The sequence below is a fragment of the Bufo gargarizans genome, chromosome 1 (genome assembly GCF_014858855.1).
Source record: "Bufo gargarizans isolate SCDJY-AF-19 chromosome 1, ASM1485885v1, whole genome shotgun sequence".
NCBI classification, from domain to species: domain Eukaryota; kingdom Metazoa; phylum Chordata; class Amphibia; order Anura; family Bufonidae; genus Bufo; species Bufo gargarizans.
In genome coordinates, this window is record NC_058080.1 from 377,316,158 (window position 1) to 377,342,004 (window position 25,847).

General features: G+C 41.3%; 1 protein-coding gene across 3 annotated transcripts in view; it reads left to right on the top strand.

Moving 5' to 3' along the window:
* The window catches only part of LOC122920499 (muscle, skeletal receptor tyrosine protein kinase-like), a 252,908-nt gene extending 230,788 nt beyond the window's left edge, over positions 1-22,120 (top strand). For 2 of the 3 annotated variants that reach the window (XM_044270041.1, XM_044270050.1), the window contains one exon: positions 12,387-14,159. In XM_044270041.1, coding sequence (XP_044125976.1) covers positions 12,387-13,066 — 680 coding nt within the window. In that variant the 3' untranslated portion in view covers positions 13,067-14,159. Of the gene's footprint in view, positions 1-12,386; positions 14,160-21,935 lie in introns of those variants that run through there. The other variant, XM_044270061.1, reaches the window with a different exon arrangement.
* The last annotated feature ends 3,727 nt before the right edge of the window (positions 22,121-25,847 follow it).

Below are 25,847 nucleotides of genomic sequence, written 5' to 3' on the forward strand. Positions count from 1 at the left end.
AGATATGTGAGTTTAACTCACCTAAGAAACCTCTTGCATTTTTGTCAGGGCGACCACCATCTTGCTGTACAAGTGACTCCTTATCCATGCTAAATGTACTTGTTTAGGTCTTTTCCACTTCCACTATGAATAAACCATGGACTCAGTTATAGGTAATATGTTGGTTCTTTCTGTGGTTTAAAAAGTTTACTTCCGACTACCTGTTCCAGATCTTTCTTTCCTCCACACACGGTAATCTACTGCCTTGGGCTCTCTCACTAAAGTTATCTCAGGATGACTTTAGGGTAAAACTTTTTAAACCCTGCCACCCATAACTTTGTAGCTGATGAAGGTTGCCAGCACATGTACAGTTGTGTTCAAAATAATAGCAGCCAGACATCACTAACTTGATCAATCACTGTTTTTGGTAGAAATTATATTTCTACATGGCAAATAATTTACTAGCAGGTGTAGTAGAGTAATAAAAACCCAACAGTCATGACATGCATGCTGCTGATTCTCTGTAATTCAATCACTTATTGAAAGGGGCATGTTTAAAATAATAGCAGTGTGGAGTTCATTGAGTGAGGTCATTCATTCTTTGAAAAACAGGTGGCAATTATTGCCCATTTTGTGGACTGATGAAAGTAAGATTATTCTTTTTGGGTCTAGTGGCCAGAGACAGTTTGTCAGACGACCCCCAAACACTGACTGTGAAGCTTGGTGGCGCTAGCATCATGATATGGGGATGTTTCTCATACTACAGTGTTGGGCCTATTTATCGCATACCAGAGATCATGGATCAGTTTGAATACATCAGAATACTTGAAGAGGTCATGCTGCCTTATGCTGAAGAGGAAATGCCCTTGAAATGGGTGTTCCAACAAAACAACGACCCCAACACACCAGTAAACGTGCAACATCTTGGTTCCGAACCAACAAGATTGACATTATGGAGTGGCCAGCCCAATCCCTGGATCGTAATACAATAGAAAAATTGTAAGGTGACATAAAAAATGCAGTTTCTGAGGCAAAACCAAGAAATAGAGAACTGTGGAATGTAGTCCAATCCTCCTGGGCTGGAATACCTGTTCACAGGTGCCAGAAGTTGGTTGACTCCATGCAACACAGATGTAAAGCAGTTCTCAGAAACTGATTATATAACTAAGTATTAGTTAAGTGATTCAAAGGAAAGCAAAATCTTCAAACATTTTTCAGTTTATATAGTGAATGTTTGAGTTTGTAAAGAAGAATACAAACACTGCTATTTTTTTTAACAGTCTAATATTCACTTTTCAATTTTTTTAGAGGAACAACACACATTTGATATATTTTTCTGCATGTTTTGATTTAGAATAGAATGTGTAGTGTTCCCAAAGCATTTGTTTTTATGGAAATAGAAGCTATTAGAAGGATTTTGAGCTTTATTCAGTTTTTTAAACACACTATTATTTTGAACACAACTGTATGGGCAACAAGTTGAAAAAAGCCAACATGAGTCACCAAACATAGATCAACTCAATAAAGATTTCCTGATTTCCAAAATTGGGGTGAATGAAGAACAAATTTCAAAACTTCTGATAAACCCAAGTATATTCAGCTGTCACCTTTATTATAATGATTAATCACAAAAGGTTAACAATTTGCATTACTCCGCAAACTTGATCATGCACATTCCATTGTTTGCGGTCAGCTGGCCTAGTAGTCACATTGTTATCGTCATTCCCCTCGAGAACCATAAACAGCAGCTGGATTGGCATGTCATATATTTCTACACCAGCTTTGGCAATCTCACAAAATGGTGATTAGACCAAACTGCTCTCACCAATACTAATAGAGAATAACATGTGCACTTGTATATAAGTAAAGGATGTGTTTTCAGTTTACATTTTATTTTCTAAAAGAATTTGGACTCAAAGAAGTCTCACAGACAAATTTATTAAATGTCACATGTTGCAGTCCGCTGGACACTTTTGTCTAGTGTACTAGACAGTTCATAGATCTGGTGTAAGTAACACCTAATTATTTTTTACTCAGTTTTTAAATGTGAATGCAGCATAAAATCACAAAAAGTTGCACATTTTTGTGAAACCTTTTTTCCATCAGAATTCCACTGCAAAGGGAATAATACATTCCTCCCATAGAATTCACACTGTGAAAGAGAGGAACATAGACAGAAACCAGAGAGAAACCCTTGGGACATTAACCACTTCAGCCCCCCTAGCTTAAACACCCTTAATGACCAGGCCACTTTTTACACTTCTGCACTACACTACTTTCACCGTTTATTGCTCGGTCATGCAACTTAACACCCAAATGAATTTTACCTCCTTTTCCTCTCACTAACAGAGCTTTCATTTGGTAGTATTTCATTGCTGCTGACATTTTTACTTTTTTTGTTATTAATTGAAATTTAACGAAATTTTGGCAAAAAAATGTTATTTTTCACTTTCAGTTGTAAAGTTTAAAAAAAAAAACAACATCCATATATAAATTTTTCGCTAAATTTATTGTTCTACATGTCTTTGATAAAAAGAAAAATGTTTGGGTAAAAAAAAATGGTTTGGGTAAAAGTTATAGCGTTTACAATTACAAACTATGGTACAAAAATTAGAATTTCCGCTTTTTGAAGCAGCTCTGACTTTCTGAGCACCTGTCATGTTTCCTGAGGTTCTACAATGCCCAGACAGTAGAAAAACCCCACAAATGACCCCATTTCGGAAAGTAGACACCCTAAGGTATTCGCTGATGGGCATAGTGAGTACATAGAACTTTTTATTTTTTGTCACGTTAGCATAAAATGATGTTTGTTTGTTTTTTATTACAAAGTCTCACATTCCACTAACTTGTGACAAAAAATAAAAACTTCCATGAACTCGCCATGCCCCTCACGGAATACCTTGGGGTGTCTTTTTTCCAAAATAGGGTCACTTGTGGGGTAGTTATACTGCCCTGGCATTTTAGGGGCCCAAATGCGTGCGAAGTAGTTTGAAATCAAAATCTGTAAAAAATGGCCTGTGAAATCCGAAAGGTGCTCTTTGGAATGTGGGCGCCTTTGCCCACCTAGGCTGCAAAAAAGTGTCACACATGTGGTATCGCCGTACTTAGGAGAAGTTAGGGAATGTGTTTTGGGGTGTCATTTTACATATACCCATGCTGGGTGAGATAAATATCTCAGCAAAAGACAACTTTTCCCATTTTTTTATACAAAGTTGCCATTTGACCAAGATATTTATCTCACCCAGCATGGGTATATGTAAAATGACACCCAAAAACACATTCCCCAACTTCTCCTGAGTACGGCGATACCACATGTGTGACACTTTTTTGCAGCCTAGATGCGCAAAGGTGCCCAAATTCCTTTTAGGAGGGCATTTTTAGATATTTGGATCCCAGACTTCTTCTCACGCTTTAGGGCCCCTAAAAAGCCAGGGCAGTATAAATACCCCACATGTGACCGCATTTTGGAAAGAAGACACCCCAAGGTATTCAATGAGGGGCATGGCGAGTTCCTCGAAAAAAAAAAATTTGGCCACCAGTTAGCGGAAATTGATATTCTTTTTTTTTTTTCTCACAAAGTCTAACTTTCCGCTAACTTGGGACAAAAAATTTCAATCTTTCATGGACTCAATATGCCCCTCAGCGAATACCTTGGGGTGTCTTCTTTCCAAAATGGGGTCATTTGTGGGGTGTTTGTACTGCCCTGGCATTTGAGGGTCTCCGCAATCATTACATGTATGGCCAGCATTAGGAGTTTCTGCTATTCTCCTTATATTGAGCATACAGATAATGAGATTTTTTTTTTCCGTTCAGCCTCTGGGCTGAAAGAAAAAATGAACGGCACAGATTTCTTCATTCACATCGATCAATGTGGATGAAAAAATCTCTGCCAAAAAAAAAGGAGGGGAAAGGCGTCTGCCAGGACATAGGAGCTCCGCCCAACATTCATACCTACTTAGCTCGTATGCCCTGGCAAACCCGTTTTCTCCAATCAATGTGGATGAATAAATCATTGCCGGGATTTTTTTATTTTTTTTTATATACAAAGTGTTTGCCAAAGCATATGAACACCACCTCCTCCTCAGCTCATATGCCTCGGCAAACGTATCTTTTACTGCAGAGGAGAAATCTCGTCTTGCAGCGCTGCATACACCGACTTTTGTGTAATCTGACAGCAGCGCAATGCTTCTGTCAGAATGCACATCAGTGCTGCAGCTAGTCGATCGGTTGGTCCACCTGGAAGGTAAAAAAAAAAAAAAAACGCAATAAATTTTATTAACTTTATAATAACATTTGAACAGAACATATAAACTTTATTTAACTTTTTGAACTGAACGTTAACTTTTTTGCTTACTGGTGATTTTTTATTTTTTTTTACCTTTATAGGACAAACCTCTCCTTCCCCATGGGACAATGTGCAAAGCGCAAAGCGCCCAAAGATGTGGCGAAGTACATTATGCACTTTGTCCCAGGTGAAAGGAGAGGTTTGCAGCAGCTGTGTGTGAATGGGCCCTAATAGCCCTGTGTACCTGTCCTGTGAGATGTGATCCCTATGCTAAGTGTACCTGTGTGTGGTACTTCCGGAAACACTCCCCTAAGCATAGGGCAGGGTGGTCAGGGCAGTCAGGACAGAAATAGCGGGTGTCACGCCTTATTCCACTCCTGCTACAGACACAACATCTTTTTCGGGGTGACGCTTGGGTTGAGGTACCAGCAACGACATTGGGGAAATGTCGCTCGTGTAGACGGCTAACTACACTGGTGGATGGGGCCACGGAACCTCCTGGATACAGGAGGTTCTCGATGATCTCTTCCTGAAATTTGAGGAAGGATCCTGTTCTCCCAGCCTTACTGTAGGGAACAAAACTATTATATGCAGCCAATTGAATCAAATATACAGACACCTTCTTATACCAGCGTATGGTGTGTCGGGAAACTAAATACGGAGCCAACATCTGGTCATTGAAGTCCACCCCTCCCATGTGAAGGTTATAGTCGTGGACTGAGAGGGGCTTTTCAATGACACTGGTTGCCCGTTCTATTTGTATTGTTGTGTCTGCGTGAATGGAGGAGAGCATGTAAACGTCACGCTTGTCTCTCGATTTCACCGCGAGCAGTTCTTCATTACACAAGGCAGCCCTCTCCCCCCTTGCAAGACGGGTGGTAACGAGCCGTTGGGGGAAGCCCGCGGGACTAGTTTGCACGGTGCCACAGCAGCCAATCTGTTCTAGGAACAAATGCCTGAAGAGGGCCACACTTGTGTAGAAATTGTCCACATAAAGATGGTACCCCTTGCCAAATAAGGGTGACACCAAGTCCCAGACTGTCTTCCCACTGCTCGCCAGGTAGTCAGGGCAACCGACCGGCTCCAGGGTCTGATCTTTACCCTCATAGATCCAAAATTTGTGGGTATAGCCTCTGGCCCTTTCACAGAGCTTATACAATTTGACCCCATACCAGGTGCGCTTGCTTGGGATGTATTGTTTGAAGCCAAGGCGCCCGGTAAAATGTATAAGGGACTCGTCTACGCAGATGTTTTGCTCAGGGGTATACAAATCTGCAAATTTCTGGTTGAAGTGGTCTATGAGGGGCCGAATTTTGTGGAGCCGGTCAAAAGCTGGGTGGCCTCTGGGACGGGAGGTGGTGTTGTCGCTAAAGTGCAGGAAACGCAGGATGGTCTCAAATCGTGTCCTGGACATAGCAGCAGAGAACATGGGCATGTGATGAATTGGGTTCGTGGACCAATATGACCGCAATTCATGCTTTTTGGTTAGACCCATGTTGAGGAGAAGGCCCAGAAAAATATTAATTTCGGAAACTTGGACTGGTTTCCACCGAAATGGCTGGGCATAAAAGCTTCCCGGGGTGGCGGATATAAATTGAGTGGCATACTGATTTGTTTCTGCCACGACTATGTCCAAGAGCTCCGCAGTCAAAAACAGCTCAAAAAATCCCAGTGCCGAATCGATCTGAGCTGTCTCAACCCGAACTCCAGACTGGGCTGTGAAAGGGGGAACTACAGGTGCGGCTGAAGTTGGGGACTGCCAATCAGGGTTTGCCAGCACCTCAGGGACTCTAGGGGCTCTACGGGCCTGTCTGTGCGGTGGCTGCGACGGGGTAACTATTGCACGTGCCACCGTACCAGCTTCAACTGCCCTTCTGGTGCTCGCCACTTCACCATGTTGTACGGTAGTGCTGGTACTAGGTCCAGGATGGGCTGCGCTGCTGGTGTATGCCTCACCACGTAATCCGACAGTGCCAGCCCCACTTTGCTGCCCTTGAAGCGGATCCTGCGCAACCTGTGGTCTAGCGACACGGGGCCGGGTACGCCTGGTGCTATCAGGGACCTCAACCTCCTCGTCCGAACTTTGGGTCAGACTGCCACTGCTTTCTACAGGTTCATATTCTGACCCGCTAGATTCATCAGATGAGGGTTCCCATCCCTCATCCGACTGGGTCAGAAGCCTGTAGGCCTCTTCAGAAGAATACCCCCTGTTTGACATTTGGACTAAATTTAGGGGTATTCCCTGAGACTACCCAAGAAAAAAAGCAAGCCTGTCTTACAAATGGGAGGCTAGAGAAGTACCGGAGGCCGCTGCGATTGATAAAAAATATCAAAACTGATTTTCGCCGCAGCGCTTGTAAAGTGATAGTGCAGTGATCAAAAAATATATATTTTTTGTCACTGCGGCGGGGCGGGCGTGGGTGAACGCACGTGTGGGCGACCGATCAGGCCTGATCGGGCAAACACTGCGTTTTGGGTGGAGCGCGAGTTAAGGTGACTAATACTATTATAGATCTGACTGTGTTTTGATCACTTACCCTGGGTTCACACCTGAGCGTTTCTGAGACGCGCGTTTTACGCGCGTATTTGTCGCGCGTTTTTATGCGCGTTTTTTGCAATAGTAAACGCGCGTTTGACGTGCATTTGTGTGATTGACTGCAGTGAGTCTATGGCCAAAACGCGCGACAAACGCCCCAAAAAAAGCTCAAGAACTTGTTTATGCGTCGAGCGTTTTACAGCGCGTTCAAACGCGCTGTAAAACGCTCAAGTGTGAACCAGGGCCATAGGGAAGCATTGGTTTTCACGTGTTGAGCGTTTTACAGCGCGTTTGAACGCGCTGTAAAACGCTCAGGTGTGAACTTAGGGTTACAGATACTATAAAAGTACAAAAGCTGATTAGCGATTCGCTAATCAGCGAATAAGTGACTGCGGTGCGGTGGGCTGGGCGCTAACCGACGCTAACTACCTAACCAAGGGGCCTAAACTATCCTAAAACCTATCAGTCAATACCAGTGGAAAAAAAAGTGACAGTTTACACTGATCACTTTTTTCCTTTCACTAGGTGATTGACAGGGGCAAGAAGGGGTGATCAAGGGGTTAATTGGGGTGCTGGGGGGTGATCTGGGGCTAAGGTGTAGTGTTTGGTGCTACTCACTGTGATGCCTGCTCCTCTGCTGAGACCAACTGACCAAAAGGACCAGCAGAGGAGCAGGGAAGCTATTTATCACCTTATATTTATAAATATAAGGTGTTAGATGGCTTCTGATTTGAGATTTTGAAAATCGCCAGCCTGCCAGCAACGATCATTGGCTGGCAGGCTGGTGACTAAATTGTTCTTCAACTTTTGCCTGCCCGCAATGCGCATGCGCGGGCTGGCTCAGACCGAAATCTCGTGTCTCGCGAGATGACGCACGGATGCGTCCAGGAGGAATGAATCGACCGCCTCCAGGATGCATCCGTGCGTTAGGCGGTCCTGGAGAGGTTAAGAAAGGGTGGAAATTATCTTGTGGCTAGTGGAAGGTTCGAGATATGGAGTGGAGGCATCAAGAAATAGGTAAAGCTGCCCAAGCACAGTATAATGTTGATTAATCCTTTTGTTTTTCTCTTGATATGCTAAGAGCATAGGTACAAAAAAAACTACTAGCGCCCAGTCTACTTGCTTAACCACTTCGGGCCATTTACCTGCTTCCTGACAGAGCCTAAATTTGCAAATCTGACATGTGTGAGTTTATGTGGTAATAACTTTGGAATGCTTTTACTTATACAAGCCATTCTAAAATTGTTTTCTCGTTACACATTGTATTTCATGAAAGTGGTAAATTTGAGTCGATATATTTCACCTTTATTTATAAAATAATCAAAAAATTTTAATTTTTTTTAAAAATTAGCAATTTTAAAATTTCTATTTCTCTGCTTTTAAAACAGAAAGTGATACCTCATAAAATATTTATTACTTAAAATTCCCCATATGTCTACTTTATGTTGGTATCATTTTGTAAATGTCATTTTACTATTTTAGGACATTAGAAGGCTTAGAATTTTAGAAGCAATTCTTAAAATAAAATAAAAAAAATCAAAACCCACTTTTTAAGGACCAGTTCAGGTCTGAAGTCACTTTTTTGGAGTTTACATAGTAGAAACCCCCCATAAATGCCCCCTCTGTAGAAACTACACCCCTCAAGTTACTCAAAACTGATTTTACAAACTTTTTTTTAACCCTTTAGGTGTTCCACAAGAATTAAAGGAAAATGGAGATGACATTTCAAAATTTCACTTTTTGGGCAGATTTTCCATTTTAATGCATTTTTTTTTCTTTACCACATCGAGGGTTAACAGCCAAACAATACTTAATATTTATTACCATGATTCTGCGGTTTACAGAAACACCCCATATCTGGTTGTAAACTGATGTAAGGGCACACGGCAGGGCGCAGAAGAAAAAGAGCACTGCATGGTTTTTGGAAGACACATTTTGCTGAACTGGTTTTTAGATCCCATGAAGCATTTAAAGCCCCCCCTGATGCACCCTTACAGTAGAAACTCCCAAAAAGTGACCCCATTTTGGAAACTAGGGGATAAGGTGCCAGTTTTATTGGTACTAATTTAGGGTACATAAGATTTTTAATTGCTCTATATTACATTTTTTGTGAGGCAAGGTAACCCAAAAATTGCTGTTTTGGCACTGTTTTTTTTTTTTTACCACATTCATCTGACATAGTAGATTATGAGCTATTTTTATAGAGCAGGTTGTTACGGATGCAATGATATCAAATATGTCTACTTTCTTCGATTGTTTGTTTCAGTTTTACATAAAAAAGCATTTAAAAAAAAAATTATGTTTTTGTGTCTCAATTTTATGAACACCATATTTATTTATTTCATCTTGTGCAGGGGCTCGTTTTTGCAGGAAGAGTTGACTTTTTTTTGGTACCATTTTGGGTACATATGATTTTTGGATCATTTATTATTACACTTTATGGGGCAAGGTGACCAAAAATTGGTTTTAGCACAGATTTCATTTATTTATTTTTACAGCGTTCACCTGAGGGGTTAGGTCATGTAACATTTTTATAGAGCAGATCGTTATGGACATGGCAATAAATAACATTTCTACTTTTTCTTATTTAAGTATTACACAATATTAGCATTTTTTTAACCAAAAAAATGATGTTTTAGTGTCTCCATAGTCTGAGAGCCATAGCTTTTTTATTTTTGGACCGATTGTCTTAGTTAGGGTCTAATGTTTTGCAGGATGAGCTGACAGTTTCATTGGTACTATTTGAGGGCATTCGCCTTTTTGATTGCTTGGTTTTGCAATTTTTGTGATGTAAGGTGACAAATTGTTTTTTTTGGCACAGTTTTTATTTTTTATGGTGTTTATCGGAAGGGGTGGATCATGTGATATATTTATAGAGCCGGTCGTTATGGACGTGGCAATACCGAATATGTCTATTTTATTTTATTTTTACACTTTGTGTCCCCCATAATGTCATACAAGACCACACTATCAATTTCTCCTGTAACTGGGGCTGACATGGTATGGAAGACCCGACAGCACCTGCACTCTCCCGCCCTGGCGGTAACATGACCACCGGGCCAGGACAGGAAGCGCATAGTTCTTCCTGATCTGTATACACAGCGCTCGTTGAGCGCTGTGTATACAGCGATCTGGAAGGCAGAGACACCTGGGAACTGTCCCTGCCTTCTCTCTGGGTTTCCCTGCTGTCACTGACAGCAGGCCCCCCGCTCAGCAGTCCATCTTGCAGAAATACAAATCTATGCCGGCTATTAGCTGCCATAAGTTTGAACTATAATGTAGGCCATTTACTGCTGAAACTTCACCAGTGCAGTGCTAAACATTGACTCACTGGTGGAAGACATGTACTGTCTCTGGCCATAATTGCTGCTCCACATGTTGATAGTGGAGTGCACTTTGCAGAACAACGAGAATTCCAAGGAGCAGCTTATATTCCCCATGTGAGAGTAAAAGGTAGTGATAATTTTTTTTTTATGTATATAATGGTGGCTAAGTATACTTAATCAAGGCTGAATGCACACCATCCACTAAGCGGTACAGTAGCAACTGCACTGCCAGCAAATTGGCCAGGTAGGAGTTCAGTAAGTACACAAGCGGATTACAGGGCACGTATTATTGTTGCCTGCCCAGACATTTTGTTATGGATAACTGATGATGAAGTGGAGGAGGAAAAGGAGTAGTGGGAAGCAATAGCTGATGACGCTGATGGTTATGATGCCAAAAATGGCTATGTACCATGGATGTGGTCTGACAAAAAGGAGGACAGGCAGACAGTGATGGTCAATTCGCAGTGTTCGCCAGCGAACACCTGCGGGCTGCCCTCTTTAGTAAGGTAGACTCACCCCGTCCGGCGATGCACAGGTAAGCCCTTACCTGTGCCTGTGCCGGGAGCCAATCTGAATTCAAATGCGGTCACTGGGAGCAGGCAGTTCTGAGAACAGCCCGATGAAGCCCCCCGGCGGCTGTTCTCGGAACTGCCTGCTCCCGGTGACCGCATTTGAATTCAGACCGGCTCCCGGCACATGCACAGGTAAGGGCTTACCTGTGCATCGCCGGACGGGGTGAGTCTACCTTACTAAAGAGGGCAGCCCGCAGGTGTTCGCTGGCGAACACTGCGAACTGACCATCACTGCAGGCAGATAACTACCTATCATTATGCAGTGTCTGATTGACATTACATTTATTCTGCAGCGGGATAAATTCAATTTGCCTAGAAGGCGAATTTCTTTGTGCTTCATGTTAGCAAATCGGTTTAACCTGAAATAGTATAAAAAACAAAAAAATTCTAACTTACCGCCTCCATTTGCTCTCGACGGGCCGCCAGCCTCCATCTTGCTTGAAGATCTCGGCCGAAATCCTGTGCGGCGCGAGATTACATCATCATGTAGGCCAGCGTGATGACATAATCTCGCGTCGAAGCAAATGGAGGCGGTAAGTTTGATTTTGTAAGTTTGAATTATTGTTCATTTTACACTCAGATGCCTCTGAGGGGTACAATGACGGTGGGCGCTACTTACAAAAAAAATGTGCTTCATGATGAAGTAATTAGTCACAAAGCTAATTTTTTTGTTAAATTCGGCGAAGCAGCCAAATCAAAATTTAAATAAATGCGCTCATGTCTACTATTGCACAATACTGTATAAGCCCAGAAAACCAATGCACTTCCTAGTTGGAATGATACTTTGGGGGAGATTTATCAATGTCTTTATGACACTATTGTAAAATAAAAAGTCTCATTATGGTGCAGGGCTAAACAGACGGGGTGGGGTTTAGTGTGGCACCAGATTTACTATAATTTACATCCAAAACTAGTGTAAGTTATAGCTCAAGCCTTCGCCAGTTCCTAGATGGTATAGACTTGAGTTTCTGGTGCACTGAATGCCAAAGATGCACCTAATCTATAAATTAGGTGCATCTTACTCCAAGGCAGGGAGATTAAGACTGATGTATGGGAACAGCGGTCTTGATAAATCTCCCCCTTAGTGCCTATGACATGTACACTGAGTCATCACTGCATTCCTATAGTCATTCAAGATTGTCTGAGGCTTAAAGCAAGGCATTAAGCCGGGGTACCACCTGAGATCATGTGGCCCTCCTTCTTTATCTTCTCTGACTCCTGATCTGTAAGATGGCGAATGCCATTTTGAGCAATTCATTTTGGATACCAAAAGTTTCAGATCAGATGAGAAGCAATACTTAAGAATACCTGAGGATAGTGTTAGTAGTTCATGAGTGATGTGGCAGATGAGGAAGATGATCTTTTCACCAGCAATATATTCCTACTCCTTGTCAGCCTAGTTTCAGGTATTAGTGTGCTGGTGATTGGGAACACGGTACAAAAATATAACTAAAAACTTTTTAAAAATGACTAAAAATTTTTTTACTTTAAAATCCTGTACTAAATGTATATATGACATTTATCCATTTTCATCTACCAGTAGCAAGATAATCTTATAATGTTATTATTTTTTGAGGAGATGTCTATAAGTTATTTTTCTTTAAAATCATGAATAATACATACATAGATATGGAATAAGTGTATTGTAGAAAGTATTATTAACACAGTTGTACTTTCCTTCCTTTCAGGTGTGTGTGCTGTTGGAAAACCAATGTGTCTCCTTTTTGAATATATGGCCCATGGAGACTTAAATGAATATCTGCGACATAGATCACCACGAGCTCTAAGCAGTTTAAGCCACAGTAGCCTTGCTACTAAAGTCAGACTCTCAGACCTGAATCCATCACCACTGTCTTGCACTGATCAGCTCCACATTGCCCGCCAGGTGTCAGCGGGGATGGCCTATCTCTCAGAGCGGAAGTTTGTCCATCGAGACCTAGCCACCAGGAATTGTTTGGTGGGTGAGAACATGGTGGTTAAAATAGCTGATTTTGGTCTTTCTAGAAACATATACTCTGCAGATTACTACAAAGCAAATGAAAATGATGCCATCCCAATCCGTTGGATGCCTCCAGAGTCAATATTTTACAATCGTTATACAACAGAGTCTGACGTTTGGGCTTATGGTGTTGTCTTGTGGGAAATTTTCTCATATGGCATGCAACCTTACTATGGCATGGCTCATGAAGAAGTCATATATTATGTTAGAGATGGTAACATTTTGTCATGTCCTGAAAACTGTCCACTAGAATTATACAACCTTATGCGTCTGTGCTGGAGCAAGATGCCTACTGATCGTCCAAGTTTTGCATGTATTCATCGCATTTTGGAACGCATGTATGACCGAGCTGTCTCTGCTCAAGTTTGAGGGATATATTATTCAGTGTGACATGGCAACTTGATAAGTCCCTTGAAAACAGATCTAGCTTTTCTTCTGATCATGGTTTGTGTTGCATGGAAGCATGGAATGGAGCAAAACACACCCATGGACAGGCAAAAGGACCTACAGCACCAGCATTGAAGCGAACATGGTCCTTAAAGCTTTGCTTAGTGGAGAGAAAAAATGAGAGCAAAGAAGCATTTCACTTTGAACGTTGGAACATTTTTATTTAAATGAATTAATACAATTCAGTGAAAACATGTCAAATAGGTCCAAAATAATAAGAGCAAAATCTAGTGTACATTTGTAATTGTATTTCACTACTGAAGTTTTATAGGAACAGAAATAAGTTGCTTGGCGGGGAAATACATCTTCTAAAATGCATCATTCATTCCTAGTATTGTAAAATCAAGGGTCTTGTGAATCAGAACTCATATAACCAGTAGCATTGTATGTTTTTTTTTTTTAAATACATGGTTTCTTTTCTTCTGCAAATGGTGACAGTGTCTAAATGCATGTAAATGCAAGGTACATATTAAAGAGCATCTGTCAGTAAGGTCAATTTTTTTATTATCATTTTTTAATAAAATACATCATAGAAAATTACACACAAAACAAGATATATTTTCCATCTTATTTCTACGAACCACCCCCAACCCATCCTACCCCTGAGAGGGAGAGAGGGGAAAACAAAAAAAAAACAAAAAAAAAAACACCACCTTCATAAATAAATGTTCCTTTCCTTTTCTTTCCATCCCCTAATTATTATGCATTATTATTATTCAACCAGTGATTCCAAAGTTTGAAGAACAAATCCTTCTTTTCCCTGTTAATATATATTATTCTCTCCATCCTTATAATATTATTCACTAATCTCCTCCACTCTATCAAAGAGAGTGGGTCTTTTTTAATCCATCTTTTTAAAATAAGAAGTCTTGCTTGAAACAACAATTTACAAAGTATCTGTTTATCCATTTTAGAAATCCGCAAATGTATCATACCTCCTAATATAGAAGCCAATGGATCTCGCTCTATTTGTACTCCAATAATTTTTTTAATAATACCCGCTATCGCAGACCAATATCAGAACAGTTTAGGACATCTCCATACCAGATGGAAAAGGCCTGCTTTAGGGCTGAAATGATTCATCGATGTAATCAATGTAATCGATTAAAAAAAATCCTTGATGCAGTTTTCCCGCATCGAGGATTTGTTTAAATCACGTGACCACGGAGCATGAGTGAAATGAAGCCTTTCACTCACCACTCAGTGGCCTCCAGTCGGCACCTCACTGCAGGGCCTGGTGTGCACACATCGTCATCGCACTGGATGACGCTGTGTGTGATGTCAGGTCCCTCCCGATGCATGCTGGGAAGAAGACGCGTTTGTGTCCTGCTGACTCCATGTCAGCGCACTGCCAGGAAAGGTAAGTATAAGATAGCACTAGCAGGGGCTTGAATCTGGGGGGTGTTGGGGGCGCAGATTTGAAGGGGGCACCTGTGATTTGAAGTGATGGCGCTGGGGGACATGGATGGCAAATTGGCAGTGGCATGGAGGGTCTGATAATATCTGATGGCGCTGGTGGACATGGATCATTGGCAATGGCATGGAGGGGCTGAAGATATCTGATGACATTGGGATAAATGAATCATTGGCAATGGCATGGAGGGGCTGATGATGATATCTGATGGCACTGGGAGAGTGAGCGACATGACATGGAAGGGCTGATGATGATATCTGATGGCACTGGGGGAGTGAGGGACATGACATGGAGGGGCTGATGATGATGATATCTAATGGCACTGGGGGAGTAAGGGACATGACATGGAAGGGCTGATGATGATGATATCTGATGGCACTGGGGGAGTGAGGGACATGACATGGAAGGGCTGATGATGATGATATCTGATGGCACTGGGGGAGTGAGGGACATGACATGGAAGGGCTGATGATGATGATATCTGATGGCACTGGGGGAGTGAGGGACATGACATGCAGGGGCTGATGATGATGATAGATAATGGTAACCTTTTCCAAATATTTTAATTTTTTTCAACTCATCTACAAGAGGGTGCAAATTCAACCTAACATATTCCATTAAATTCCTTGCGAAATTTACTTCCAAATACTTAAAACTACTTTCCCTATCCACCACGTGTACCTCAAAACTCCTCTCACATACCACATCCCTGGCTATTGCCCCTAAAAACGGCAAAGGGCAGAGACATTACCCCATTCACAGCCACCCTCACTCTGGGATATGAATAAATCAATTTAATCCAACCTATAAAAGACTCCCCAAACCCAAAGCATTTGAGAACCTCCCACAGATATTCCCACTCTATACAATCAAATGCCTTAGTTGCATCTAGTGAAAATATCCCTTTTTTATTATTCTTGTCTTTATTTCCTTCTATATTCATGAACCATCTTCTAAATCAGTAAGATTAATCTAATTAAACCAAGAATTGTTCATGCTGATTAAAGGGATAGTTTTGTTATGTCTGTAGGTAGAAATGTTGCAGAGGTATCAGAGGTTTTAGTAATATGCAAATTAGCTGGTTCGAGCACCAAGGTGCCAGTCGGAGTCTTGGAGCACTGCTTTTGTAACACCCCTCTGATCTCGACATCCTCCTCCCCTTGCTTGATTGTCTAGCCCTGTCAATCAAGAGGGAGGGGACAGTGCTCAGAGAGTTGTTACAAAAGCAGAGCTCAAAGGGCTCATTCCAGCCCCTTAGTGCTCAAACCAGCTCATTTGCATATTTTTATAAACTCAGATATTTTGGCAATGGTTCTACCTACAGACATAACGAAGGTATCATTTTAATCAGCATGATCAACCCTACCAGGCAGAATGACTGGTTTAATAGGCTTGATCATGTTGACAGAGGCTCTTTCAGTTTAATAGGGATGAGCTGCAATATCAGAAACAACCCATGGATGAGAATGGAGCTGTTTCTGGAAGAAAGCATGCTTGTTTTTATGATCTCATTCAACCCCTCTTATAGATAAGCTATACATTATTTACAGTAGTCTACAAAGATGTATTGTGATGTAAATATATTACAACTGACATTACAAGTGCCAGTCTTAGTACAGTATGAAGCCTGTATGCCAAATTTATTCAGATGCACAGGCATATTAATAAATTTGGCGCATCAGATGGCAGTCCATGTTGCAGAAATACAAATCTATGTCAGCTATGAGCCGTAGATTTAAACTATAATGTAAGCTAGTTTCTGGCGTAATTTATAGTAATGCCTATTTCACGCGTTCAAGTCCGTGATGAAATCCGTGATAGGATGGTCAGTGATTCATTCGTGAAGATCTCCGTGAAGGATCCATGTTTGGTCTGGGTGTCCATTTTTTGCTCTGTGTGTCACCTGTGTTTCACGGAAACTGCACAGCTAAAAATTAATTTTCATAGCATCTCCTCCTAATGGTCCATGAAACAAGGTGAAACATGGATGGCATCTGTGTTGCATCTGTGTTTTTCACAGACCTATAGACTATAATGGCCGTGATGGATCCATGAACACTGAGAAAATAGAGCATGCTTCCGTGCTAAAACCACGGACCCACAGACTGGGTACATGAGCTGTTCATGGAGAACATGTACAGTAGATGTCTGTGAATCACTGATATGTGAATGAGGCATAAATATGATGGTCCATGGGAACTTACATCCACCTCATGAGCCCCAACCACTCTGTTATTTCCATTTTTGGAAAGGGGCGAGATGAGTAAAAACTCTCAAATTATAACCCAATTTGTTACTTAATTATCCATTAATGTGGTGTAAAAAGCTTAAAGGGAATCCATCAGCAGGAAACTCACTATTAAACCAAGCACAATGTCTTGAAGGGCTAGCTCTGCTGAATGTAATGATACCCTTCGCTTAGTAATGTGTTGCTTCATTCTGGAGAAAAAGTAATTTTAATCCATATGCAAATGGCCGGTTAAGTGCACAGAGGGTGGACCCAAGATACTTTGTGCATCCATGCCCCTCCTGCTTCCTCTGCCAGCTCCTCCCTTCTTCAATGAGATGGCCAGGAAACATGACTATGCATAAACCTGGCCCTGTCAATTAAGGAGATGGAGAAGGGGCTGTCAGAGAAAGGAGGAGGAGCAAGGGTGCACTCAGTAGCTTAGGCCCACCCTCAGTGCACTTAGATACTCATTTGCACATGGATTAAAAGTAATTGTTCTCCAGAATGAAATAACACATCACCAAGTGAAAGGTATCATTACATTCAGCAGCGCTAGACCTACAAGTCATTGTCTCTGGTTTAACAGTGAATTTCCTGCTGACAGTCTCCCTTTAATGCCTTAGATAAGAAGCTTTCCACAAATGTACCACGTTTAACCATTTGTCTTATCAACCATCACATTCAACCATTTGTGCCTTTTTAATAAACCTCCTGCTGTTTTATGTTTATATTTTCAAATGTATATGTCCCCAATTTCTGGAGTATAATTGGCATAAATTAATTATATTTTTCTTTGTAACCATTCAGTTAGTTGATATATTTTACCTTTTAATGTTTGTTTGGGTTTTTTCAGTAATTTTAACTTTGAAGTGAACAAGTCTGAATCGTTGGCTCATATGTAAATAAGTCTAAATTAAGGCTCTGCAGTGAACTCTCTGACCAATCAGATGTAGAAGAGCATGTCCGATTAAATAAAATAATGGTAAAATAAAATGATAGACCAATAATCAATGTAGGAAAATATATAGATTTTCAAGAAAAAAGTATACACAAACCAAGTCCATGGCGCTTCACTCATTTGCTCTCCAGTAGATGACATGATAGACCAATCAGCTGCTAAACCCTATATTCTAAGAGTGCTTGACAGGGAGGAACCCCAAAGGAATTTCCATAGCAAGCCATTTTTTTTAAGGATTCACAGCACCACAGCAGTCTAAGTGGCTGAAAGAAAAGCACAGTCACATACAGTTGTGTTCAAAATAATAGCAGTGTGTTTAAAAAAGTGAATAAATCTCAAAATCCTTCTAATAGATTCTACTTCCATACACACAAATGCATTGGGAACACTACACATTCTATTCCAAATCAAAACATGAAGAAAAATATATTTGTACTTTTTCTGTAAAAAAAAAAAATTGAAGAAAAGTGAATATTAGACTGTTAAAAGTTCTTTACAAACTCAAACATTCACTATATAAACTGAAAAATGTTTGAAGATTTTGCTTTCCTTTGAATCACTTAACTAATATTTAGTTGTATAACCACTGTTTCTGAGAACTGCTGTACATCTGTGTTGCATGGAGATGATTGGACCACATTCCACAGTTCATCTCTATTTCTTGGTTTTGCCTCAGAAACTGCATTTTTGATGTTACCCCACAAGTTTTCTTTTGGATTAAGATCCGGGGATTGGGCTGGCCACTCCATAACCTTATTGGGCTGGAACCAAGATGTTGCACATTTACTGGTGTGTTTGGGGTCATTGTCTTGTTGGAACACCCATTTCAAGGGCATTTCGTCTTCAGCATAAGGCAGCATGACCTCCTCAAATATTCTGATGTATTCAAACTGATCCATGATCCCTGGTATGCGATAAATAGGCCCAGCACCTTAGTATGAGAAACATCCCCATCTCATGATGCTTGCGCCACCAAGCTTCACTGTCTTCACAGTGTACTGTGGCTTGAATTCAGTGTTTGGGGGTCATCTGACAAACTGTCTCTGGCCACTAGACCCAAAAAGAACAATCTTACTTTCATCAGTCCACAAAATGTCTCTTTAGGCCAGTCAATGTGCTCTTTGGCAAATTGTAGCCTCTTCAGCACGTCTTTTTTTTCAACAGTGGGACTTTGCGGGGGCTTCTTGCAGATAGCTTGGCTTCACATAGGCGTCTTCTAATTGTAACAGTACTCACAGTTAACTTTAGACCTTCTTTGATCTTTCTGGAGCTGATTGTTAGCTGAGTCCTTGCCATTTTGGCTATTCTTCTATCCATTCGAATGGTAGTTTTTCGCTTTCTTCCACGTCTTTCAGGTTTTGGTTGCCATTTTAAAGCATTTGCGATAATTTTAGCTGAGCAGCCTATCATTTTCTGCACTTTATATGTTTTCCCCTCTCCAATCAACTTTTTAATCAAGGTACACTGTTCTTCTGAACAATGTCTGGAACAACGCATTTTCATCTGAATTTCAGAGAGAAATGCACTGTAACCAGCATGTACAACATTTGTTGCCTTCTTTCCTTAAATAAGGGCAATAATTCCCACCTGTTTTTCAAAGAATGAATGACCTCACTAGTTAAACTCCACACTGCTATTATTTTGAACATGCCCCTTTCAATTAGTGATTCAATTACACAGAATCAGCAGCATGCATGTCATGACTGTTGGGTCTGTTGGATTTCTATTACTCTACTACACCTGCTAGTATTATTATTATTATTATTATTTGCCATATAGAAATATAATTTCTACCAAAAACAGTTATTGATCAGGTTAGTGATGTCTAACTGCTATTATTTTAAACACAACTAAGGTACAGAATATATTTATCACATGATTCTGTGGTTGATCCAAACATCTGGAAAAACAGCATTTTATGCACAGGTGCTCTCTAAAGGGTTATACCCACCTCTGTGACCCGCTTCTATCTCCATGAGAGCACTTAGCATATGAGTCGCCACCCTCTATTTACTGCTATGGGAGTTTCAAAAATAGCCAAGCACTGGCTCAGCTGTTTACAGCAGTCCCATATCAATGAAGAAGTTGCTGTCCATGAGCGGTGTGCCCTCCATTCACTGCTATGGGACTTCCAAAAATAGCCATGTGCACGCTCCTTCATGGAGTGGGTCTCAGAGGAGTGGTATCTGACATTAGTGGGATATCCTAGCGATATGCCACCAATGTCTTAGATGAGAAAACCTATTTAAAAGGGCACCCCCATCATAGCTATTCATGGTTGAGATCACATTATCTAACTTGTGTGGTTGACAGAGGTGACTGGGATTACAGAAAGTGGAGTGGGCTCTGATTTGCTGTTTTCGTAGCTCCCCTGTAACGTCTGTAGCTTACTGTGCTACATTGTTTCTGTAGCTCCCATTCACTTCTACACAGAAACAGTGTCACACAGCCCGCTTAGCGAATTCTGTAACCCCAGCCATCTCTGGCTACCAAATAGGACAAGTATTCTGATCTCAGAGATGAATGGATGGGAATGGGAGATCCCTTTAATTGATTCAGGAAATCTGTAAAAATCTTACGTAAGGAAGGAAAGAAAGTGGTTTGGAACAATTAACATAACATAGGTTCTTGGTTAATATGTCTTTCAACTTCTTTCCAAACTTACGCTTACAAAGTCCATGGTCCAGAACCCCAATGCAGAAAATATACCATACATATGCTGCTCTATGAGTGTGCCTTATACATATTCTAATAAAGTAGTTTCCATTTCTTAGGGTCTCATCTAGAAGATCATTTCATAGCTAGTATTATTGTTCAATTTAAAATCAACAGCAATATTATGATCATTTAGTGTATTTTATTTCAATTGTTGTAATTTATATTTTAGCTCATTCGTTTTTTTTAATAAACAGCTCTTATTTAATTAAATGTATTTTCCCACCATTATTATTTTATTTTCTGGTAGCAGCTCAGCTGAAATAGTTGCACTGCAATAACATTTCCCTATATGAATTTAAAAACAAAAATTTAAGAAAATGTTTCTAAAAAAAAATTAATTTTACATATAAAAATAAACAATAAAAAAGTAAACATAATTGATATTGCCTCATCTAAAATGTATCCTGAACAGTGAATGGTGGAAAAAAATCTAAATGGCCAAATCATCTCACCCCTTGAAAAACAATGCATAACAAGTAATCAAAACAAGTGATTACTGAGTTGTATGATCTACATAATGGTTGTCTGAGCTATAGTTCCTCAGCAGGCTCTGGATAGCTGTGGTTTCTGGTCCCTCTGCTGGCTATAAACGTAGCTTTGCAGAATGTCTGTAACCTTGGAACTTGCAGTCTCCCTGGAGTAGTGTTGCTCTAAGATGGTTGGATCTCTGGTCGCTGAGGCCCTATGGAGCAGGAGCAGATGGTCATGCTTACTCACTCTTCACTTGCTATTTTAGATCTGCCCCCTTTTGACAGGAAGTAGGACCACTCCACTTCCACCAAGAAGGGAAGAATGGGATGGTTAGTCCCATCCATATTGTCAGCCATACCCCATCTACTGGTGTACAATGCAAACATTACCTAACATTGCAAACATTGCATACTAAATTAACCTTTGCAGATGCCCCCAGGTTTTGGGTACTATATAAGAACTGTGGAAATTGTGTAAGATCTACCAGTCCATGCATGCTAAAGAATGTGTCTGCTGTATTGTAACTTCTTGACCTGTAGAGAACTGTTATTTGTTTCACAAAACTAGCATCATCAATGGATACACCTCACCTTTATTGCCAAGGCATTGCATTGCCCCTCTATCTTAGAAATGAGCAAATTTCTTGAAATTATTTTCAGATCCAATTCCCTGAATTTTTCAGAAAATGTGATTAAATATGCTCCAATTGCCCTATAATGTGGTTCATAACACTCTCTGGTCTCCTAGTACTCTGGGATGAATTCTGAACTGATTAGCTCACCTCTAGTATACATATGTATACATACCTCCTTGTTCTTCATAGATCCGTTTTCTAATCCACAAAATTTGTGGTGGTAACCTTGAATTATTCAATTAGTGTTTTTTGATAATATGATTTTCTCCTGGTGGTCTCTGTCTCTCTGTCTCTGTCTCTCTCTCTCTCTCTCTCTTCAGTAGAATCAATTCACTCTACTTTTTATAAATTTCGCTCTGTCTAAAGGGCACTCTGAACCACCACCAGGCAGGAGAACCCCCAATATCAGAAGATTCCATCTATGTGCTGATCTGGAGAGGACCATAGCCAAAATGAGGACTACTGCCACTTCTGCCCGAACTCGTTGCTGTGAAGCATACAGTGCCTTGCAAAATTATTCACCCCCTTGACTTTTTTTGTATTTTGTTACATTACAGCCTTAAGTTCAATGTTTTGCTAATCAGAATTTTATTTGATGGATCAGAACACAATAGTCTAAGTTGGTGAAGTGAAATGAGAAAAATATATAAATAAAACAATTGTTTAGAAATAGAAAGCTCTGGTGTCTCCTTAACCAATTACTTTCATAAGTCACATAATTAGTAAAATAATGTCTACCTGTATGCAATCTAAGTGTCACATGATCTATCATTACATATACACACCTTTTTTGAAAGGCCCCAGAGGCTGCAACACCTAAGCAAGACGCATCACTAACCAAACACTGCCATGAAGACCAAGGAACTCTCCAAACAAGTAAGTGACAATGTTGTTGAGAAGTTCTCCTTTTTAAATGGGAAAACTTGCAGAATGGGTGGCTGGCTAAATACTTTTTTGCCCCACTGTAAATTGCTGTTTGGTTGATTTGGATGGAAACAGACGTGTTCTTTGACCCCAGCAAAGACGATCCCAGGTGAATTTCACAATATATAGATATACTAGCAGAAGGACCCGGCTTTGCACAGGTATATTTCATCTATTTAATTGAATGTTTATGTATGTCGTTAAAAGATATCGACAGTATCCACTATAACAGTGACATCTACAGTACCCCGCCCCTTTAACAGTGACTTCCACAGCGGCCTGCCCCCTTAACAGTAACATCCACAGCGCCCTCCCCTTTAACAGTGACCTTCACCGTGGCCGACCCTTTATTTGTGACCTCCACAGTACTCCGTCTCCTTAACAGTGATTTCCACAATAACCCGCCCCTTAACAGTGATCTCCGCTACCTTAAAATGTGACCTCCACAACACCCTGCCCTCTTAACAGTGACCTCTACAGCACCCTGCCCCTGAACACTGACCTCCATAGCGGACCGCCCCCTTAACTGTGACCTCCACAGTTCCCTGCCCTCTTAACAGAGACCTCCACAGCACCCGCCCCTTTAAAAGTGACCTCCACAGAATCCTGCCCCCTTAACAGTGACCTCCACAGCAGCTGCCCCTTTATTAGTGACCTCCATAGTACCCCGGATCTTTAACAGTGATTTTCACAACACTCGGCCCCTTAACAGTGGCCTCTACAGCAATCTGGCCCTTAACACTTACCTCCATAGCGGATCGTCCCCTTAACTGTGACCTCCACAGCAGTCCACATCAGCCTGCCCCTAGGGTGACCAGAGGTCCAGTTTTAGGCCGGACAGTCCAGCTTTCAGACTCCTGGTCCTCCGTCGGGCGCAGGGCCTGGACGGACACAGGGATGTCTTTTTGAACAGGTCACTCTCAGACAGCAGCACTGTGCTGTCTAAGCGTGAGCTGCAGTGAGAAAGTCACCCTCCCTCACACCCCTGCAGCTGACAGAAGTTGATTTTTACCTTTATTTTTTCAATCCCCGTTGACTGCGGAGTGGGAGGGGGTGTGACCTAACTGGGTTGAGGGCGTAGCTGACCTGGACCTGGGGGTGAGGCTTTTAAGTTTGTCTTTTTAAGAGTGGACTGAATGGCCAACCTACCTGCCGCCTTAACTGTGACCTCCACAGCACTCCGCTCCCTTAACAGTGTCATGCACAGCGCCCTGCCCCTTCAAAGCTGACCTACAGCAGTGAAGAGAAATGACTGGGTTGTTATAGAAACCTGGTTTAAAACTGTGTGGAGACTAAGGGCCTGCGAGCTTCTATTGGCTGATAACGGTCATGTGACAAGGCTTCTATTAGCTAATGCATATGTATCTGTGTGCCAAATTTCATGATTGTAAAAGCGATTGTGCGGATGCATTTAGCGGACATACACATACACTCAGCTTACAGAAGCTTTTATGACATCCCATTCTAATTCCATAGGCAATAATATAGAGTTGCCCCCCACTTTGCAGGTAAAACAGCTTCTACTCCTCTGGCAAGGCTTTCTACAAGATTTTTGAGTCAGTCTGTAGGAATATTCTCATTCATTCCGAAAAAATATTTGTCAGACACGGATGTTGGATGATAAGGCTGGGATCGCAATCACTGTTCTAGTTCATCCCAAAGGTGTTCAATAGGGTTGTGGTCAGATATATGTGCAGGCCAGTCAAGTTCTTCCAAACCAAACTCGCCTAACCATGCCTTTATGGATCTTGCTTTGTCTATCATGAAACAGTTATGGGGGAACAGAAAAGGGCCTCTACCTAACTGTTCTCATAAAGTTGGAAGCAATACAATTGTCCAAAATGTCTTGGTATGCAAAAGCATTCCGATTTCCCTTAACAAGAGCTAACAGCCTCGGTCAACCTCTGAAAAACAACCCCGTTTCATTATCATTCATCTACCAAAATTAACAGATGGTGGCAGATAATGCTCTCCTGGCATTCACAAAACCAGAGTCATCCATCAGACTGCCAGATAGAGAAGTGTAATTTGTGACTCCACAGAACACATTTGCACTGCTCTGGAGTACAGTGATGGATTGCTTTACACAGCTCCATCTGATACTTGGCATTATGTTTTCTGATGTAAGACTTGCATGCAGCTGATTGGATATGGAAAGCAATACCATTAAGATACCAGTGCACAGTTTTTGTGAGGATGTTAATGTCCGAGAAGGTTTGGAACTTTGTAATTACTGCGTTAGTAGAGCATTGACAGCTTTTATGTACTATGCGTCCTATTTCCTAAATGTTTCTACTTTGACATAATGCCACTCACAGTTGAAGGTGGATATCTAGAAGGGAAGAAACTTCCTTGACTGACTTGGGGCAGTGGTGACATCCTATTACAGTACTACTCCGGAATTTAGTGATCTCTTGTAAACAACCCGTTCTTTCACAAATGTTTGTAAAGGTAAAGGTAGACTGCATGGCTAGGTGCTGGATTTCATACACCTGTGGTAATCTTTATACTGTATCCACCTATTTCTATTTGTACAGCTTTCTGGAATATTTCTAATTTAAATACTGTAACTCTCAAAAAGACATCTTGCATACATCATTATGAGTATTCCTCATCTCTTAGTAACTGTACCAGCGGCAAAGATTTAGAAAAGCTGGGGAGGCCCTATGACCTTGATCCTTAAAATACATTAGCAGAGATGTTCACACTTAATCAGTTACATGGATTTGACTTTCTTTTAAAAAGCTTTTTCCATTAACTCAGTGGATAGTGGTTTGGATTTTAGGCTCAGGGAGGTGGAAGAAACAAGACTCAGTTTTCACAAATATAGCCAAATATGCTTGCAATCAGTAAAAATCGTAATGGTTTTTATGACCTCCCTTGGTTTGAGTTATTGCTGTAGAACATCATGATTCATCAACAGACTGTAAAAGTTATTGAACAGGGATAACAATTTATTTTTAACTCTTTGGTTAACTGGCTTGAAAAAGTAGGAATTAAGAATGTGTTTCCTGCATTTTAACACCCAAAGTATACGAAGCATAAAACAGCAGGAAAGCCTTAGTTAACCCCTTAGTAACCACCGATCCTTGTTTTTACGGCGGTCACTAAGGGGCCTTGGGATGGGCCGCTGCTTTTTTACGGCGGCCCAGTCTAAGCGCTGCACGGGTCCCCCATGCAGCGGGGACCCAGCTCTCACATGAGAGCCGCAGCCCTGCTCTAACAGCCGGGATCGGCAGGAGACAGAGAGAGCGAACTCCCTCTGTCTCCAATCGGCACCCCGCAAATGCGATCGCGGGGTGCCGATGTGTGTGAAGCCTACCGAGCTTTCGATGTAGGCCCTGGTCTGGGCTG